The sequence below is a fragment of the Eupeodes corollae genome, chromosome 3 (genome assembly GCF_945859685.1).
Source record: "Eupeodes corollae chromosome 3, idEupCoro1.1, whole genome shotgun sequence".
Classification (NCBI taxonomy): domain Eukaryota; kingdom Metazoa; phylum Arthropoda; class Insecta; order Diptera; family Syrphidae; genus Eupeodes; species Eupeodes corollae.
Genome location: NC_079149.1, coordinates 128591247 through 128611355, shown reverse-complemented (window position 1 = coordinate 128611355; position 20109 = coordinate 128591247). Strand labels below are relative to the sequence as shown.

Below are 20109 nucleotides of genomic sequence, written 5' to 3'. Positions count from 1 at the left end.
TTAAATTGAAGGAAAATAATTTAATTCAGTGTCCTCCAGTATTAATGCATAACTGTTTTTATGTAAATGCTGCGAATCTTTAGAATATTTTATTTTTTTATTTCAACAAATTTTTTCTCTTTTTTTTTCTCTTTAGGAATTTACCATAAAATCGAATCCAATGAAGTTGTTTTATTTATGGTATTTTGGTTGAGTAAATAAAAAATATAAACAAAAAGAAAAATAAGAAAATTGTGTTAAATAATAATATTAAAAAAAAGTGATATAAAATTGCAATAATTAAATATCATTGTGTTTTATATAAAAATTAAGAATCATTATAAATGATTCCCTGTGTCAGTTTAACAGAAACCAGTGTACTGGGCAATATGAAAGAAAGAGTCAAAGAAATGAAGGTCTTCGGATGCCGATTAAATTTTTGGAATAATATTGGACATAGCCTGACGAGTTCGAAAGGTATGGTAGTTCTTTTTTGTTCATTTATTTATTTTATTATTTTATTTTTAGGACAACAAAGTAGTATTTGTCAAATGCTTAAAACAATTTGACGTTTTAAAGTCAAATAACTGAAATTCACCATTTTTGTGGTGAATTTAAATAATTTCAAGTGCTGTATGGTTTCACTTTTAGTAATGAGGTAGTTTTAAATTGCCAAATGTCAAAAGATGGAAACTTCAAATGTGACAGTTGGCAAAATATTGGGCTATTTAAAATGAAACGTCTTCAAATAGACTTCAATGCATTGCTAATGCGTGTAGTTTTTAATTGTCAAATTTCAAGAGAAGTGACCTTTTTCAAAATAGCAGGCTACTCAAAATAGAACTTCTTATTAAGAAAATATACGCGAATCTGATACGAAGATGATTTTGACATAATATACTTGACATTTGGGTTAGGATACAAACTTTTTCTGACAAATGTGACAAAGCATTTTTTTAAAAGTGACATTTTGAGAATTAAAGAAATGCGAAGTTTATGGAAAAATATAATTGAAAGTCAAATCTAATTGAGTTGAGTCTAACTAATTTTTTAATGATCTTGCAAAAACCCATAATAACTACAATTAATTTGATTATGTTTTATAAAACCACGAAGTGCTTAATGATAGAGTTTTTTTTCGTTTATCAAGTAAACATTTAATAATCAATAAAATTATAAAATTAGGATTTTCCACAAACTATTAAAGTCAACTAAAGATTTACTAAAAAAAAAAGGATAACTTCAGGGTAAAAATATTTAATTTAAATAATTTTAAAATTTATCAATTTTAATTAACTGACATCACTAATTTATTTAATTTAATGGTATTCATTTTTTTTTGTCTAAATGTGCAAAACAAATAAAATACAAAAAAAAATCCCATCACTAAATGGAACCAGTTTCAAAAAGTAAAAAACAATATTGTCAAAATAAACAATTTAATTTCACATTTGTCATTCTGAGAATGACAGTAAATTATTGTTATTTTTATGTCTACAAAAAAACAAACATAAAAATGCACAAAATTCAAATAAATAATCAAGATTTTTTTAGGATGAAATTATAAAAAATTTAGAATTTATAAAGTTCAAGTAAGATAGAGCCTGGGATAAACATGACATTTAGATGACATTTTTAGCAAATATTTATACCGCTATACTTCCTTTGTTCGTTTGTTCTTTAAAATTACAATAATTTATCACAATTGTTGCTCAAACAAAAATACAAAATTTAAATTTGAGAAGTAAACGAACACACCCATTAAATCTTATGTCATTTACAAAATATGATACTTCAGTTATCCTTAAGTTTTTGTTTGACATCTTTAATCAAACAAACCTAAGTTAACGAAGAATAAAGTTATTGCAAGCTGACAGCTGCCATTTTATAAAAAAAAGTGTTCAAATAAGATGTGTCGTCATTTTTCGTCAAATATAACATAACTACATTGTGCTACAAATCTTGAAAGAACTAAATTTGAGTATAATTATTATTCTGCCATTTTTTACTCTGACATTTTCTTTTAAAATTGTTACAAAACAAACCTAATATAACGAAGAACACACCAGATCTTAAAACCTGACAGCTGTCATTTAAATTTGCAAAACATGACTTCAATACATTTTTTTTTTGACAGGATGAAATCTTCAAAAGACACTTGGCAGTATTCGACACCAAGTAGTGTGGGACACTTAACCACTAAAACCACCTCTTCATTAGGATCAATCTTCTTTGGGGGAAGTTTAAACTTTTAATACTTTCCCATGTTTTTTAGACCATAAGCTCTTCTTAATCTCCGAACATGGTTTTTTATATTCAAGACGGACTCCATTTCAGAATTAGTATGACTTTGCAGTCTCTGGTTGTGCGATTTAGCGTATTTTTTAACAGAAGGTTACAGAAGTTACCATTACTATTTGTAAGTCTCGATGTAGATCGGTATTTCTTATGTACCAAGGTGCATTAACTATTCCACGAAAGACTTTGTTTTGGAATTTTTGGATGATTGGATTCCATAGGTCCAAACAGGCTTTAGTACTTGATTATATAGCATTATTTTGTTTTGGATTGATAAATCAGAGTTGTTACCAAGTAACCAGTAAATTTTGTCTATATTTCAAGTTTAGCTCTTCTCTTTTCTTTTTGATGTGCTCTTTCCACTTTAGCTTTGCATCCAAAGTCATTCCAAGGTGTTTGGCCCTATTGGCGTAAGGTACAGCTTGATTATTAATGAATATTGGAATATAGTTTATCTTTTGATTTGTAAAGTTTATATGTGAAGATTTTGTTTCATTGAATTTGAAACGCCATTTTTCGGTCCAAGCTCTCACTGTGTCGACGGCATTTTGTAGTTTTACTGCTGGCCTTGAGACACATTTGTCGGGTACGAAAATTGCGGTATCATCTGCAAAAGTAACCATTATGGTGTGATTACCAATTGGAATGTCCCTTGTGTATACAAAATACAGGGTAGGACCTAGGACACTTCCTTGTGGTACACCGGCTTCTGTTTTCTTCAATTCCGAATATTCTTGATCGTACCTGTCTAAACAATCGGTCTGAGATGTGCGATTTTAATATTTCAAAGTACTGCCTGGGAAGATCCCTTTGCAGTTTGTACTCAAGTTCCTCATGCCAAACCTTGTCAAAAGCTTGAACAACATCTAAAAATAGCTGAACATACTTGTTTTTCTTCTAATGCTTTTTCTATTACATCCGATATTCTATGAATTTGGTCTTGTTGATTTCTAAAGCCAAACTGATGGTTTGGGATTAACCTTCTTTCTTCTATGATTTTGCTAAGTGTCTTCAGAAGCAGTTTTTCAAAAACTTTTGCCATTATTGGTATAAGCGATATTGGTTTGTAAGACGTCACTTCTGTATGTGGTTTACCTTGCTTTGGTATGACAATTACTTCAGCAATTTTCCAGTGGTGCGGGACATACCGGTGCTTAAGGCATGCATTTATTATATATTGGAGTTATAAAGGCTTTCAATGGCATTTCCTTGCCTTGTCAGCTGTTTTCTATTACGTTATCTAGACTTTGCCCATTGGAGAAATGAGTTTCGGACACCAGGCAGCTGTTTTCTATTACATTATCTAGACTTTGCCCATTGGAAAAATGAGTTTCGGACACCAGGCAAATATCGATAGGTTCTAGATCTAAAAAGATTTTTAATTCGGATGAATGTTGTATAAGACCGTTTGCATTCCATATAGCGATTATAAGTGTTCTGTTCACCATTGTTTTTTAAGAGCGATTTTTTCGCTTAGCTGTTTAATATTCAAATCCTGTTTATCATTTCTTTTAAGAATAAGTTGTAGCATTTCTTTTATGGAAATCTCTTCATTCTTCCGCACACTTTTAACAATCTGAGAATAGGCTTTATTTTCATCGCTTTTACTTTGAACAGCGTTTTTAGGCGGTTCCTTCTTAATATTGTTTTCAGAAGTTAAATCGGTATTTACTGTGTTTCTGGGTTTGTCTCTAGCATTTTGTATTTTTTCTTCTGAACTCTTGGAATTTTTTGGCAACTAGGCAGCCACTATAGCTTGCCGGGTGATTACCCTGGCAGTTCATACATTTTGCTTTCTGATCTTTGCTCATACGACAATTTTTAGTTGCATGTTTTCCTTCGCACCTTACACAAGCAAACTCTCGGTTGCAGTATTTTTGGGTTCAACAGATGTGCCCAGGATTGATCTTACTTTATAAATCTCCTCGAGACTTTGTTTGCTGTCAAAAGTAAGCATCAATAAAGGTAGCAACCTCTTACTTGTCATCGAGGAATGAAGACCTCTGGCTACTACTTTCATTGACCTTTTAGCTTTGTTCTGATATGAGTGCCATTGTATTTGGTGTTTGCTCAGTTCTTCAGTGACAGATCTATACTCGTCAGCTTCTTCGACTGTGACTTTCCGGTTGTCTTTGTTGTACGATGTGTATTTGCAAGCTTTTTTAGTACATTTTTCTATTATTTTCTAAAGATCTCCAAAAATTGCAAATCCTGAGATCATAATTGGTGGTGGTGTAATTTGTTTGCTGCCTTTAGCGTGAGATATTGATTTATCAACAGCTACCACATTATTCGCTTCTTTAGTTCCTGTAATCAACTCTTTGTTATTTTCGGTTTAAGAGCTTTTCTTATTTCTTGAACGAGTCTCAGGACTACGTTTACGTTTCTTTGTGGTATGCTTATTTTTCTTTTTATCAGTTTCAAACAAGAGCTCTTCTTCATCAGTTTGATATTCAGGTTCAATATATTTTGGATCACCGATGCGTGGACTCTAAATCTTTCTTGTCAAGCAAGGGAACTTCCTCTTCGAGTTTTTTCACTTGCAGCTGAAGACTTTGAACTAGAACTTCAAGTTGTTTTCTTGCCGCTATTTCAATTTACCATTCTTCAAAGTAGTTCTTTGATTGGTCTTTCTCTTTGACTTCCTTGGAACTCTGTTGATCTGTGATGTCGATCTCTTCATTGATTTTGGTTACTTTTTCGCTGATGTTTTTAACATCTAGAGTATTGTTTAAGGTTATCGATGTTGTAACCCCTGAAGTAAATTTAATGCTATTAAATATTTTTTTTCGAGAAGTCAGTGTGACTTCGAATTATGCGTATTGAAAAATATGATATCTATTGTAGCTCAACTTCATGCTTAAAACGCAACTAATCTTAATTCTGAGACAATTGGCTTGTTTTTTGTATTAGTTTCAAAAAGGTTCCCCATTCAAAACAAATGCTAAAATCTGAACACGTCTAATCTGTCAAACAAACTTTTTTTTAAAACGAAACCGTTTAATAAAAAATATGTAAAAGTTTTTACGTACTATAGCAGTTCTTCGATTCAGCTTAGTTTATTTAGTTTGTTTTCGCCACACTTTCTCAGTTTTTTGACGGAACTAAATCTTTTCTTTTTTTTGAACACACCCAAAGTCATATCAATTCTGAAACGTCATTCATCGTTATCAAACAATATTTGTAATTAATTCGTCATGGAGCAAAGATTCCAACTTGTCGATTTTAAGACGTCAAATCCCAAAATGTCAGGTTAAGATTACTTTATGCTTCAACAATAGCAGATGTCAAACGTCTAGATTCCTGTCACAATAAGTCAACACGACGTGGCGGTGGCGCGTCATGGCGTTGTTAGTCAAATGTAAACATTGCCAAAGAATTCTTAGCGGTTTTTTTGTGTTGTTATACGCAAATGACATTGAAGCTGCAGCTGTCATGTTAACATCTTAAGCATGCAGTCAGTCAGTCAGTTAACAAGCCAAAAAAATATCCCCCTACACACCATTTGATTGTAACTTTATCTTGACATTATTAATGTCATTAAAATTGTAGGCATATAATATTGTTTAACCTAAATACCGCTCACAGACAACAACAATGAAAAAAAAGCCGACATCAGTTCAGTATGTCAATGCTTGCTAAATATTCAACTTTATGTTGTTGTTGTTTCTTTTGTCTGTTCGCATAAAGCGGTTTTTATGTTTTGATTGTGATTCTGATTTAGTCGGGAAAATATCCAGCGTAAGGTCAAATTATTTGTGCTTTTGCTTGATTACCAACAAATTTACAAAGAGAATATAAAATCAGATAAGTGTGATTTCAATTAAAAATGATACATGATTTTGAGATGACCGATCAGAAATCTTTATGGCCATATACAGTTATTGTAATTAAATAAGAACAAAACAGTAGTTGAGTACTTGAAAGATGGTTATTTCTGCAACTCTAATTAATGTGGAATGAGATTAAGAATAAGACGAAAAATGACGACTTACTGGTTTAACAGGGTTTGGAACTTTGGATAGATAGCAATAAAACATTTTTGCACAAATTTTAGCCCAAAAAATTGGTATAATTGGCTTAAGAAAGTTCTACTTTAATTTTTTGTTTTTAAACGCTTCTTTTGCATTCATTTTTATTGTTCGCAAAAGATTAAAAATGAGTCAAGGGGTCAAAGAACTGTTCTGTTAAAAATTAACTAGAAAGTATACTTTTTTTCTGCCTTAAGTCTAGTTTATAGTTTCCGTTCGAAAAAATACTTCCTGAGCTTAAAATTCTCGCGTGTAAATGTGAATATGAAAGTATCATTAGGTAAAAGTACTAAATTTAAACTGACAGCAGATTACTAAATAGTGACATAAGCAGTTGCACGCTACCCTCCATTTTGTTTTTGATTCTGACAGAAGCATTTGGTAGATTTTGTTCCACAGTCTACCAATATCATTGTCAGATGGTAAGCTGGCTATATTTTGCGTCTGTGTACATGATTTTTATAGATGTCGCAATAAATGACAACTGACAATTCAAAAAAGTCATCTGAACATTGACATTTCTGGAAATAAACAAAATATTGTCACACATGATAGCAAGATGTTTTGGGACTGTTGTATTTATTCAATGTTGTACGAACTTTATAAGATCCCACTATGTGTTTTGACAGTTTATCATCTTGAAAATTGTGTCCCATGAGTCCCATGAGATTCACAGAAATATACACAAGGGCAAACAAAGTCAAAGAACTACTGTTAGGTTTCCTGCAATTGAGCTGCTAACTACGAGTCCTTTAAATCTTTGAGAATGTTAACACTGCGAACTGTCAAATTTTAATTTACAATCCACAAGATCCAAAAACTAGCGTATAAAAAAGTCGTTTGAACTTAAACTTAAACTAAAAGTAATGTTTAGACAGTTTGTTATCGGCTGGGTTCATTTATATTAAGGAAACGTCAAAATGTACAACTATTTGAAATGTCAACATTTTGGAAGTTTTTAAAATGTTTCCACTTTGTCATCAAGTTATCTTCCAGTTGTTTTCCAATACGTAGCTTTTTTGACAGTAAAGTTCAAATTGAAAAATTTGTTGATCTTTCAACTTTCCTGTCACTTTTGACAGTTGGATGCAGTATAAATGACATCCACAAAATACTAAAGCAAATGTTTAGTCGAAATTAAGCATTTTTCAGCATAGTTTTACATTAGACATCCTCACCTCATTATGTCTTACCTATTTAAGACGGTGTTCACATTTGCATCTCCCTTCCACTTCACAAGTATAAAGAGACAACAATTTTATACTTATTTTAAAATGAGTGGAAGCGAGATAAAATTACGAAATGTTAAAACGAGTTTCCTTAAAAAAGACCAATGTAAACTCCGCTTAGGAGTAAATGATTTGTTTTCTGTTGGACTGACATTTCTGTCAGTTATACCTAAAGATTGATATTTTCATAGAAATCACGGACTTTCAAAAGTTCTATTCGCCCTTCATTTCCTATTTCATTGCCACCTGATTTCAATTTATCGTTAAGCATCCGGGATTTATTACACGATCGTTAAGCCCCTATTACATTATTACACCCATATAAACTCTCATTAATAGGTAGCTTAAGTATACAAGAACCTACCTATTTGCAATGACATATCGATAAGTGCGCAATCTGTCTGTCAGTTCAGTACTGGGACACAAATCCCGATTTCGTGTATCGCTTTTGACTTAATCAGTTGTTTTATTCCGTCATTAATTACAATCAAATTGTTTACATTCTCACATGACAAATTATTCTAGCAAAACATCAATCAGGTAGCATTAGGGAAAGAGAGAGCTCGATGTCGCTTCGATCTGATAGAAGGCTTATTCTGATAGAGGAATGCATTTTTATTATTATTTTTATTTTATTGTTTATATTGCATAATGGCATCCGCTTTGATGTGTTCTATCGTTCTCGTTCGTTTTTAGATTTCTATATAATCGATGTATTTCTGTCAATTCTTAACAATGAACAAAAATAAAATAAAAAATATTACATCTCAGATCTTAGAATTAATATTCACTCAATCTTCATCATCATCAGTATCATCATCGGGCACGGAGAAGCACGGAGCACCGAAGCGACGGAAGAAAGACTCGATTTGATTGGTATTGTCGTTTGTCTTATTATAAAATAAAATTATATTTCTGAGCGATAAAAATGCATAGGTACTCCGTTCCGTACACGAAATAAATGTTTATATATATCTCTGGCTTTGAATACATTCATCCGTCACTGTCAAAAGATATAGATGCCAATTAATTCGACTTTGTATACATACGTCGAATGCAGCGCGCGGCCCAACGATGTACGCCATCGTACACAACAAAATGTATCTTCGATTTGAACACTTTAACGCGCTTATTATTTTGAGATATTTTCCATTAAAATCGAAAGGGCACAGGGGGTCATTGGAGAGTTACAATTTATAAACGAACCAAACCAAACCCAAACGTCATATGCAGATGTTGCTGAATGCGTTTCTTTTTCTTTTGTTTGTTCTCATTGAATGCATCAGCATTTTAAGCTTATTAGAGAATTCAATAAATCTGATTGACAGATTGATTTTGTCGAGTCGTCTGTCTTCGGATTGTCTACATTTATGATGAGTATTGGAGGCCTAAATAAAAGAGGGACTGATGTGTATAGTCTTCTTAAATTACTGTTAAAATTCATGTGATGCAAGGATTTTGTATGTACATTGTGCCTTGTATAATCGATTTAAGCACGATAGTGGTGATTATTATGATTGTTCATCAAGGGAGGAGTAGTTTGGTACCTTCGTTATGTAGCTTGCCTCCTGAAGCCTGGGTGATGTGAATAAAGTGCCTTAAAGGCTCTTTTGTTGTATTTAATTAGAGATTACGCAAAGTTATGTAAGATATGAACCGTCTGTCTGATTCCCTCTTTGTTTCTGGAATTGTAAATAACTTAGATGATTTGCTGGTTCGATGCATGAACGATGCTGGTAGATGCAATCAGATGATAAATCAATGGGGAATTGGGAAAGGGGCTCGTTTCGCCTAACATCCTTCAGCCAACATAATATTAAAGGCTTTTGATATTAAATGACGCATAAAGATGTGCAAGGAGAATTAATTAACTCATTAGGTGTGTTAATATAAAGTTGAGGAAGAGAGGTGTAAGGTTAAGTAAGACTATGAAATTAGGTTCTTGCAGAAATGAGCTTAAGAGCTGACATAAGAGTCTGTTGACGTCTATAGCCTATAAGTGACACTCAAAAAGCTGTTATTTTTGAGCCTAAATATTATCGATGGACCTTCTTTTCCAGTTTGCAGTTAGTTGATGAAGTTTCTTTAAGAGATGTTTAATAATAACTGAATGACGACTATAGAGTCTGTCCTCTAACCTTTGTAATTTTAAGATGACTGATACTTCTAGAAATCACCTTTTTTACAGATATACTCGTAACTCGAAATTTGAGTGGTTCTTACAATTCCATCCATTTTTGACTTCTAATTTTCTAGAAATCGAATTGACTTAGCAAAGCGAGTTCATAAGTAAGATTTTCGGAATCAATTAGGCTTACAATAATTCGGAAATTCAAGTAAATTATCAAAGCCCAATGACATATGTATGTCAAGTTTTTATCTAGTGTTTGACCAGCCTTAGGGATTTTTATTTTAGTGTCAAAAAAAAAATGAGAATCATGTGCCTCTCAAATTTGTATAGGTACTACTTTCTTTGCTGAATCCCCTTTAAAATTATTACAAACAGTGGAAACTGTGATTCTTTATTTTTCTTTATTCTTTGAATTCGTTTTGTCAGAATTGAAAGATGTTGTACTCGTACTCAGCTGTCATTTTTACTTTTCACATATAAAGACTATTATATGACAAGTATTGCATTCGTAAACCAATTTCAAGCTCTATATTTTAATCATTACGTAGTAGAGAGCTCGAAAAAAGTTTATGCCATTGTTTTTTTCCGCTTTTAAAGTCTACAAAATTAGGCCAATTTAATCGTCAAAATTGTACCGAAAATTATCTTATATCATGTAAAAGAAGACCTCGAAGCAAAATTTGACCCTGAAAAAGGAGGATTTTTTGCTGAATCCCTCTACATTGATAACTTCAACACCATGTGGTTTGTCATCAAGCATTGGCTTGAATATCGATCAAAACTTCATCAGCTTACTAACTTACTTACTTAAGGTGGCGCTACAGTCCTGTGTGAACTAGGGAAAGGTTCTGTTAAGTTGTTTCCAACCTTTATGGAGCAGCTTGAATTCTCCATGGTCATCCTGCACAAACGGACGAGTTTGGCAGGGATGCCAAAACTAGACATGGCTCTATACAGCTCGTCCCTGTAGATGCTGTCATATGCGGCCTTGAAATCGATAAAAAGATAACTGGGTGTCGATTTGGTGTTTTTGGGTTTTTTCCAGGATCTGCCGTAATGTGAATATTTGATCAACTGTGGACTTTCCTGGTCTAAAACCACATTGATAAGGACCTATCAGGTTGTTGAAGATGGGCCTTAGACGTTTACATATTACGGCAGAGAAGATTTTATAAGCGATGTTAAGTAGACTGATTCCTCTACAGTTGGTGCAGGTTAGAGGGTCTTCTTTTTTCAGGATAGGCAAACAATACTGAGGTTCAATTCATCGGGCGTGCTTTCTTTCAACTTACAAATAAGTTGGTGCATGCTCCAACCAACTTATCTCCAGCTGCTATGTTGAATGGATCATCCTGCCTGACAGCGAAATTCGGTTGTTCGTCGACGTTAAACAGTCTGCGGAAGTGGTCCTTCCATATCTTAAGCATTGACTGCGGTTCCACTATGATGTTTCCACTTTCGTCTTTGCAGACTTTGGTTCTAGGTTTATGTACCTGTGAATTTCGTTTCAACTGTTGATAAAACTTACGAACTTCTTCCTGCTTTTGAACCCCTCAAAATCTTTGACCGCACGCTTTTCATGCCTTCTCTTTTTCCTTCTGAGAAGTCGGCGTTCCTCTCGCCTCTTCTGCTCATAGAGCTCATGAGCAGCTCTCGTCCTTTTATTTCGCGCCGCTTTGCGTGCCTGTTGTTTGGCTGCATTTACCTGCTGACATTCCTCATCAAACCAGGGGTTCCTCGTTGGTGGTTTCTTGAAACCCACCAGATCAGAGTCGGCTTCTCTGATTGCATCTTGGCAATGTTGCTACTGGTTTTCGATACATTGTGTTGGTGGCAGAGAGCTTCTAGAGAGGTTACTTGTAACTCGGTCGGAAAAGAATTTGGCAATCTCTGGCGATTGTAGCCGTTCGACTTTGTACGTTCTCCCAGCATCTCCCTGTTTTGCCTTGGGTCTGGAAACCCAAGTGCTATCTTGGATACAACGAGATAGTGGTCCGAGTCGATGTTAGCTCCTCGAAAAGTTCGGACATCCATGATGCTGGAAGCATGTCTGGCTTCGATCGCAATATGGTCAATCTGGTTGACGGTAGATTGATCTAGAGAAGTCCAAGTTCCTTTGTATGGTGTGGAAAACGCGTACTGGCTACCATGACGTTTCGCCCCGCAGCAAAATCTATGAGCCTGAATCCGTTGTCGGAAGTGTTGTCGTGCAGGCTGTTTTTCCCGATGATTCCACCAAAGATATCTTCCCTTCCTAGCTTGGCAATTAAAATCGCCCAGGACTATTTTAATATCGTAGCTAGGACACTGCTTATATGTTTTGTCTAAGAGCTCGAAGGACATATCTTTGGTGTTGTCGTCTTTCTCTTTTGTGCGTGTATATCAGGCTAATGTTGCCGAATTCAGCCTTCATGCGTATGGTCATGTGGCGCACATTGATGCACGTATAGCTCAAGACTTCTTGCCTAAGTCTGGCTCCAATGACGAAGCCGAATCCGAATAAACGCTGTTGGTTTTCGTGGTAACAGTGACCAACGTAAATATCGCAGTATTTCATCTTCTTTTTGCCCGGCCCATCCAATCGTATTTCCTGGATGGCGGTGATGTCTGCTAATTCTTCGGCCGCACGTGATCTGATAAGGGACCTAACATTCCACGTGCATATCCGAAGTTCGTTGTCCTTAATTCTTTTGCGTTGGTTGTCAACAGTAAATCCGTCCGTATCCGAGGCTTGTTGGTGCTTCGCAACTATGAAGCTTTTACGTGGCTAGGAAGTCACCCTGACGGCATGACCCCCAACCTGGAGGGCCAGATACTAAGTATAAACCCAAGGATGGGAATAAAACCGCTTCTTATAGGCCTGGGCTCCGAATAAGTCGAAGAAGCCCTATAAGGTGTTCACTCAGTAGTTCAACCTTACTGGAACTGTAGACGCCACCGTTGGTTCCATCTCGGGAATTCCTCCACTGCCGTCTGGATAAGGAGAGGTGCCTAAGGGAAAACACCTTTTCCCCCCCTCTCTCGTTAGCTGCCCCTTTCCACTGGGGTTGGAACCCAATCCCCAGTTGAGGTACTAGGCACCCGATGTTCATCACAAGGAGGTGAGAGTAGGAGTTGATAGACAGAGGTGGGTTTTGAGAAAAAACCTGTGGACGCTTGTGTCCTCTTGAATGCACATGTCTACCATTTGAACACTTCATCAGCTATTTGTCAATTTTCGCAGATTTTTGACTCCTCATCTCCATTACAAAGGTGGCTTTTGAGGGCTTCAAATGTTTTATTCGAAGGTAGATTGTCAGAGGAGTTTGAAGGTCAAAGTATTGTCAGACGGTGCTGCATACTGTCACCAATTGCATTCTTATTGGTGATCAGTACGGAATGCTGTTCAATGTTCGGAAGAACAAAACTCTCACCTTGAAGACAAAACTGCAATGGTACTGATTCGCTCAAACGTCAAATCAGTACCATTGCAACTCCTGAAAAATAACAGTGACCATTTCCAGGAAACTGAAGACCGAATGCAAAATTTTTCTTTGCAAAATGCAAGGCTGAAAATAACAGAAGTCCCCATACAAGTTGAAAATTTGATTAAACTGGTTTACTGTCTTTGATCATTTAAGTTCTTCGATCGAAATAACTAATCACTGCTCTAAATCAAGATCGTAACATTAAACCTTGAATATTAAACAAAAATCACCTCGTGTGAAAAAGTAGCAACACTTTATCATGAATTGAATTTCGACCTCATAAAGAGTTCTTAGAATAACTCCAATTTGAGTGTTAACAGACAAATTCAGATGAAGGAAGTGGTTTTTCCCACCATGAAGTTGACACCATCATAAATAAACCTTCCTTCATACAGCGAGTCACTAAGTTACCAACACGTCATGAAAACCTAGACAACCTTCAAAGTCATCAAAATTTCTCAAGTGCAATAATATTTTTGTTTTTCAAAAAAATTTCAATAAAAATTTTAAATGCAAAATCAGAAAAAAAGGAAAACAAAACAAAAACAGAAAAAGCTGAATTTATAAACCTACCATATTAATTTTTCAAAAATTTATCATCATAAACCTTTTGGATTACCGACACCATCAAGACGTCACATAACCTGCTGCATTATAAAATTTCAACTCTCTACGATTTTGTGTTGTTGGTGTTGTCTGCACTACCTTACCGTATCTTGAGTTTTGAATTATTCATATTACAAAATTTGTTTTTGTGATTTACTTCATTCTCAAAAAAGTCTACAATGTGATATACATTCAAAATAAATAAGCCAACATTTTGTTTTGTTTGCATTGCTTTTTTTACACAACCAGGTGTTTTGGATTTTATTTTGATAAACAAAAATTCAATATCATTTGAAATGTTCAATCTTTGTTTTTCTGTCACGATGAATACAAAAATCAAATCAATTACAAAAATCCACCAAAAGTCAATGCGAACAGTCTTTGCCTACTGTCAAACTGTCACCTGTCCAAATCACACAACCATGAAAGAAATTCAACTGACTTAAAATCAAACAGAACTTTTAATTTTTGTCATTGAACTTCAAACCCTAATTGCTCTCGTAAATAGTGAGTGGAAAGTTTTCATAAGCATAAACAGAAAACTAAACCAAAAAATAATCTACAAAGTCAAGAGCCAATTTGAAACCACTTAAGCCTCAAAACCGAGACAGAACCAACAAAAAACCAACACGAAATACAAAATTTGATCAAGTGCTTTGCCGCCACCTGTCAGACAAAAAGAGAAACAAACAATAAAACAAACACAACAAAATTGTCGACATAGTTGGCTTCAAAATTTACCCTGGTTTTTCCCAAATTGCCCAGCTACATATTTGTGTGTATATCAAACAAACGTGTTCCATTGATCTTAGAGATTTGCTTTTTTTTGACATATTTGCAAATTTTTTGACAACCGCTTGAAGATAAGAAAATTAAATAATTTATTATTTTCGCCCCAAAGACATAACACAAAATGATGCAAAAACACTAAATTTAAAACAAAACAAAAGTTTATTGAACTTGTGTTTGTAGGCAAGAAAAAAAAAATAAAAAAAAATATCTGTGAAAAAGCGCGTGAGGCGTGAGAAAAAATTATGTCATCGTTTATGAACTTTTTACACGCGGCCATCACAAAAGACATCATCATAAATTAATATCTAATATTATGCCCATCTAAAACCTATTGTCTAGGATCTTTCTGTTCGCCACCATTTACGGTCAGAGTCTTTTTGTGTTTTTATTTTAATCAAGATTGAATATTTGAATAGCTGAGGATTGATGCGGAAAATTAATAAGCTATCAAATAATGTAATCCGTCAAACTTCCTACGCTTTAAGTTTCAATTTTTTATTTATGTATTTTATTTGTGTTTGTGTTTTGTTGTTTAATCTGACAGAAACCAGCTTTTAAAAGATTTGAAAAAAAAACTGATAATTTGTTATAATGTTAAAAGTAATTTCAAGCGGATTTGAAATTGTATGTGTTTTTTTTCTCTCATTGATTGATATTTGGTTGGGGTTTGAAAGGCCTAATAAATGTATATTTTGTGTATTTTATGTATAATGCGACTAATTTAATAATAATTTACGTTTGGTGTATTAAACGCACATTAGAGATAACCTTACTAATGGTTTGTTTGATATCATGTCAATTTGACATTAGGCCACGTGCACACGAAGCGTCTCCCGCTCGTCGTTATTTGAAACTATTCCTCGTGGAGAAATGCTCCACACGCATTTTTTTGGGGTTGCTTATCGGCTTCGTTCAAAATTGTTGGGTTGATTCTCACTCTCCTTTTGCCACAGGTTAAAATTGGCATTTTTGAACTGTCAAAATCATTTAATTTCGATAAAGCACTCTTAATATGGGTCTGCAGTTTTTTTTCTGTAGCTCATTTCTTTAAATTGAAACAGAAAAGCAGAGCTTCCCAACTATGCTCTTTTCCAAACTGGACATTATTATTTACTACCCAAGGAAAAATGAAGTTTGTGTTATGAAATTTCTGACATTAATCAGTGCGCTGCACACTGACAGACTATAGCTGAATGCGCACTCTAACGCCATGAAAAATTAAAGGTATGAATATTTTGAACTAAAACGTTTAAATTGTTTATCTAAAATTGAAATTCATTAAAAAATGTCAGCCTTTTGTCAACTCAGGACAATTTTTGAGTGCAGATTGCGTGTGCACATGGCCTTAGACTTCGTTGTAGAACAGAATTTGCTTGTGTCATGTTAATTTAAAAAAATTTCTTTAAGTTAAGCTGCCTGCACACTTTAAAAAAGATGCTAGTTTTAACCTTCCGTGCTTCTTCGTAGCTTAAGTTTTGTTTCAATAGACACATTTGCATGAAGAACGTTCATTATTTTACTGTCAGAAAACAAACAAAATATTATAAAGAGCGTAATACGCTTGTTAAAAAAGCTTTAAACATTTTGGTTCAGTGAGATAAATGGTTAAAATTTGAAATTCACCGAAAAATATTTATGCTAATTTGACTTGTAAAAGTTAAGGCCAACACCCTTGCTGCAATTAGAAAAATTTCCGAGCTTTAACAAAGATTAAGAGAAACGGCGTGTGCAGAAGTCGTTAGACTTTGTAGAATAAAACTTATTTTTGATACTTACTTTTCTGGAATATCATTTAATAAAAAACGACATCATATCTGTAAGGCTACCTGCACACGTCATGTACACCATAAAAGCGTAATGCACTTGTTTTAGATCCTGTAAGAAGCAGTTTATCAGGCTTTCTTTCTTATAGTTATACTTAGGATCTGGCCCTCCAAGTTGGGGGTTGTGGCGGCGCGGCGCGCGGGGTGACTTCCTGTCATGTAAAAGCTTTCATAGTTGCGAAAGCACCAAAAAGCCTCGGATACGGACGGATTTACTGTTGACAACCAATTCAAACGAATTAAGAACAACGAACTTCGGATATGCCCGTGGAATATTAGGTCCCTTAACAGACCACGTGCGGCCGAAGAATTAGCGGAGGCTATGGTTACTGCTACCACGAAAACCAACTGAGCTTATTTGGATCCGGTTTTGTCATTGGAGCCAGTCTTGAGCTATAGGTGCATCAATGAGCGCCTCATGACCATACGCATCAAGGCTAAATTCAGCAACATAAGCCTGATATGCGCTCACGCCCCACAGAAGAGAAAGACGACAACACCAAAGATATGTTCTTCGAGCTCGACAAAAGCGGATGAAAGCACCTTGGGAGAAAAGTTCTTCGTGTGATCTACGGTCCCGTATGCATCGAAGGGGAGTGGAGGAGAAGATGGAGCGACGTGCTGTATGGGCTGTAAAGCGACGTAGACTAAGCTAGAAGGGTAAAAGTCCAACGACTAAGATTGCTGGGTCACGTAGAGCGCATGGAAACCAATGCTCCGGCCCGGAAAGTCTTCGAATCCACACCCACAGGACAGCGTAGTAGAGGAAGACCGCGGATCAGGTGGCGCGCACAAGTGGAAGGTGACCTCACCCAACTTGGAGCGCGAAACTGGAGACATCTTGCTATTGACCGAGCTAGATGGAGAAGTTTGTTGGGAGAGGCCCTAGTTCACACAGGACTGTAGCGCCACCTTTAGTAAGTAAGTAAGACTTGTTTTAGATCATGTTTCTTTTAATAGACAGCTTTTCACAAGGTAGACTTTATACCTTACTGCCACTGCATACGATGAAAGTCGTTGTGCCAGACGTCATGTGGTTACTATTAAATCCAATGAGTATTATAAAAAATTGTCAGATCGTAGAGTATTCATTTTAAAACTCCAATGATTTAATTTGGTTTTAGGCAAAGGCTTTACCTTACGTAGGCTTTCGTACTTCGTGTGCAAGTGGCTTTAGACTTTAATGGTAGAGCAAAAGTTATTCCTTCTTTATTTCAGAAATGTTTGAAAAAAAAAGAAATGATGTCAATTAGGCTTCGGCTTCATGCACATGAAGTGTCCCTTAAAAGAAACAGGAGCATATTTCGCTGGTTTTTAACTTTTGTGAAACTCAAGTGTCTTTCAACACACAATGGTATGCGTGGCAAAAGAAGTCTTTAGAACTGAACAGCCAAAGTCTATAAGTCCCTTCATATTGTAGAACTTGCTATTTGTATCCCTTTTTAACAAAGCTTTTAAAAGTCAGGCTTAAAAAGTTCCGACAGTTGTAATTTTCCGTCTATTCATCAGGTCTTAATTAAGAGAACTCATTTAAAGAAGCAAAAACAAACCTCCAGCTGATTACAAATGAATTCATTGTGTCTTTGTTTTTTTTTTGAAATTTCCCGCCTCATTAGTCACCTAAGCGAACTCCCTAAGCTAACAATTCTATGACTTTATGTACGCGCCCAGCTTCAAGATAGAAAACACCTGCAATTGTCATTGTAGCGCAGCGTGGCAAATAATAGCAACCAGCAGCACGACAAAACAATTCAAATTCTCATTGCTGCACACAAAAATAAAACCTATTATATCCCTCTAGCGATTAATTTCTGTAAATTGCACAAATTTCCCGCGAGAGGGCAAATAAAATAATACAAAAAATGGAGAAATAAAACAACTTTTTCTAACCTCAAGACATTTACACGTTCAAGTTATCGTCAAATTATGTAAAGTAGTGTGCACACGTGGTGTTAAAAGAGTTTGGTAGGTTTTTGTTGTTGTAATTGTTAATTTTTGGCAGCAGCACCAGCATCACCACCACCTAACAGAGGTTATAAACCGCCTTGCAACTTTAACCGCGGATAAATTGACTGATTGACATCTGGCTTTGGGTGATGGTGATGTTGATGGTTGCTGGAACAGTAGGTAAAGCGTTCATTTTCACCACAAAAGGCGTCGTCATCGACGCCATCATTTGTATAGATATTAGTTCGTCTAAATACCACTAGAGGGACCTTATATCGGTTGAAAGGGTTTAGCCTCGGTGCGGCGTCAAAAGAATGCGGTTTTCTTTTATACTTAAAATACCGCCTCTTGTCGTCCCTCATACAATTCTTGTAAGCCTTAAGACAATATAGATCACCAGACCAGAAGCCAAAAAGAAGATAAAGAGGGACACGGCTATGCCAGTGGCGGTAGCGTTGGCGTAGCATAAAAGCTATGTCCATTGCGTGAGTGCGCGGTTTTCATGTTTTGTGCGGTTTATCAGCAAGTAAAGAACCATTGCGCAACACATCGGACACAAAAAATCCTTTATAAAGAAGTACCTACCTAGTCGGACCTACAAGCTTCAAGATAGTTTGCGGTCTGCACGCTTATGGCCTGCAATAAATCATTCATCACAGTCTTGAGATTATAAACCTTACAACCGGGCTGTTGGTGATGCCGGCCACCACCACCGCGAACCAGATAGATAAAGTGAGCCCCCTTTAAAACTTGACATCGATGTATCTTGCAGACCATAATTCAAGGTTCCGCCAGTAGCTTAGCTATATTAACCTTTCACTTATGGGTCTGTGGATGGCGTGCTTTAGAGGCTCTAGGGTATACCTTAGCTTGCAGAAAAAAGTATTTCAAAGATAAATCGCCTACACGTTCAAAACAAGCAACCAACCAACCAACGACAACGAACGACTTGGAGTTGGGTTGTCAATCAAAAGAATGCGCACTCGCGCACCAGTTCGTCGTCGAGTCGCGTCGTTGTTGAGAGTGGGCAAAGGGTGCGCGCGAGTAGCTCAATGAGGTAATCATTAAATTTACACAAAAAGATATACACAATAAAATGGAAATAGGTTTTTATATTTATTTAATATTTTTTTTTTCGTTTTGCCGTCAACAATTTTTTTTGATAACCTTCGATTGTTTTGTTTTTTAGGCAAAAATTTTGCATCCATAAGACTGTCGACCGGTTGGAGATTGGATTCGGTGGCGGTATCAAATCGAAACCGATGGGGTTCAGTTTTGTTTTCGATGTTTTTTAAACAGGTTGGGTGGCAAAATAAACATAGCTCAGCTGGGCTCTAAATTCTTGGGGTAGGGGAGGGGGTTTTCTTTGTTTTGGGTTTTTTAAATAAACTTTTTTTTTTTGAAAATGACGCCGCAGATTTTATTTTAATGTGTTTGTTTTTATTTAAATATAATTTTATTTTAATTCATGTCTAGTGCGTAGAAATTACCTCAAGGTTTGATGAGTTGAGGTTTTGAATAAATCAATCAACTTTAAAAATAACTTTAAATAGTTGAAGAAAGCTTAAAAAAAACTGTTAAAAACGTGTGACTTTTATAATAAATACATTTGGTGACATCTCTTACAGAACTGAGGCTTAGTAATTTCAAATATGAAAATTGTCAGGAAAATATTTGTGGGAGGCAGACTGAAAACCTGTAAAATATCACAGATCTGATAACGAAGAAATAACTCTGATTCGAAGAGAATAGTTGCATTTACAACCGAAGACTTCTTTTTTGGAAAGTTTCTATTATTTTTTACTT

The 20109-nt window shown here is 35.3% G+C and overlaps 1 protein-coding gene across 2 annotated transcripts in view; it reads left to right on the top strand.

The window, feature by feature from the left end:
- Positions 1–20109, top strand: part of LOC129949037 (tyrosine-protein kinase Btk29A) — a 247380-nt gene that overhangs the window by 145452 nt on the left and 81819 nt on the right. Inside the window, exon 1 of one of the 2 annotated variants that reach the window (XM_056060246.1) lies at positions 159–456. The exons of the other annotated variant lie outside the window; for it this stretch is intronic. Within the exon in view, the coding sequence (XP_055916221.1) occupies positions 324–456 (133 nt within the window). The 5' untranslated portion in view covers positions 159–323. Of the gene's footprint in view, positions 1–158; positions 457–20109 lie in introns of those variants that run through there. 2 annotated transcript variants of the gene reach the window in all.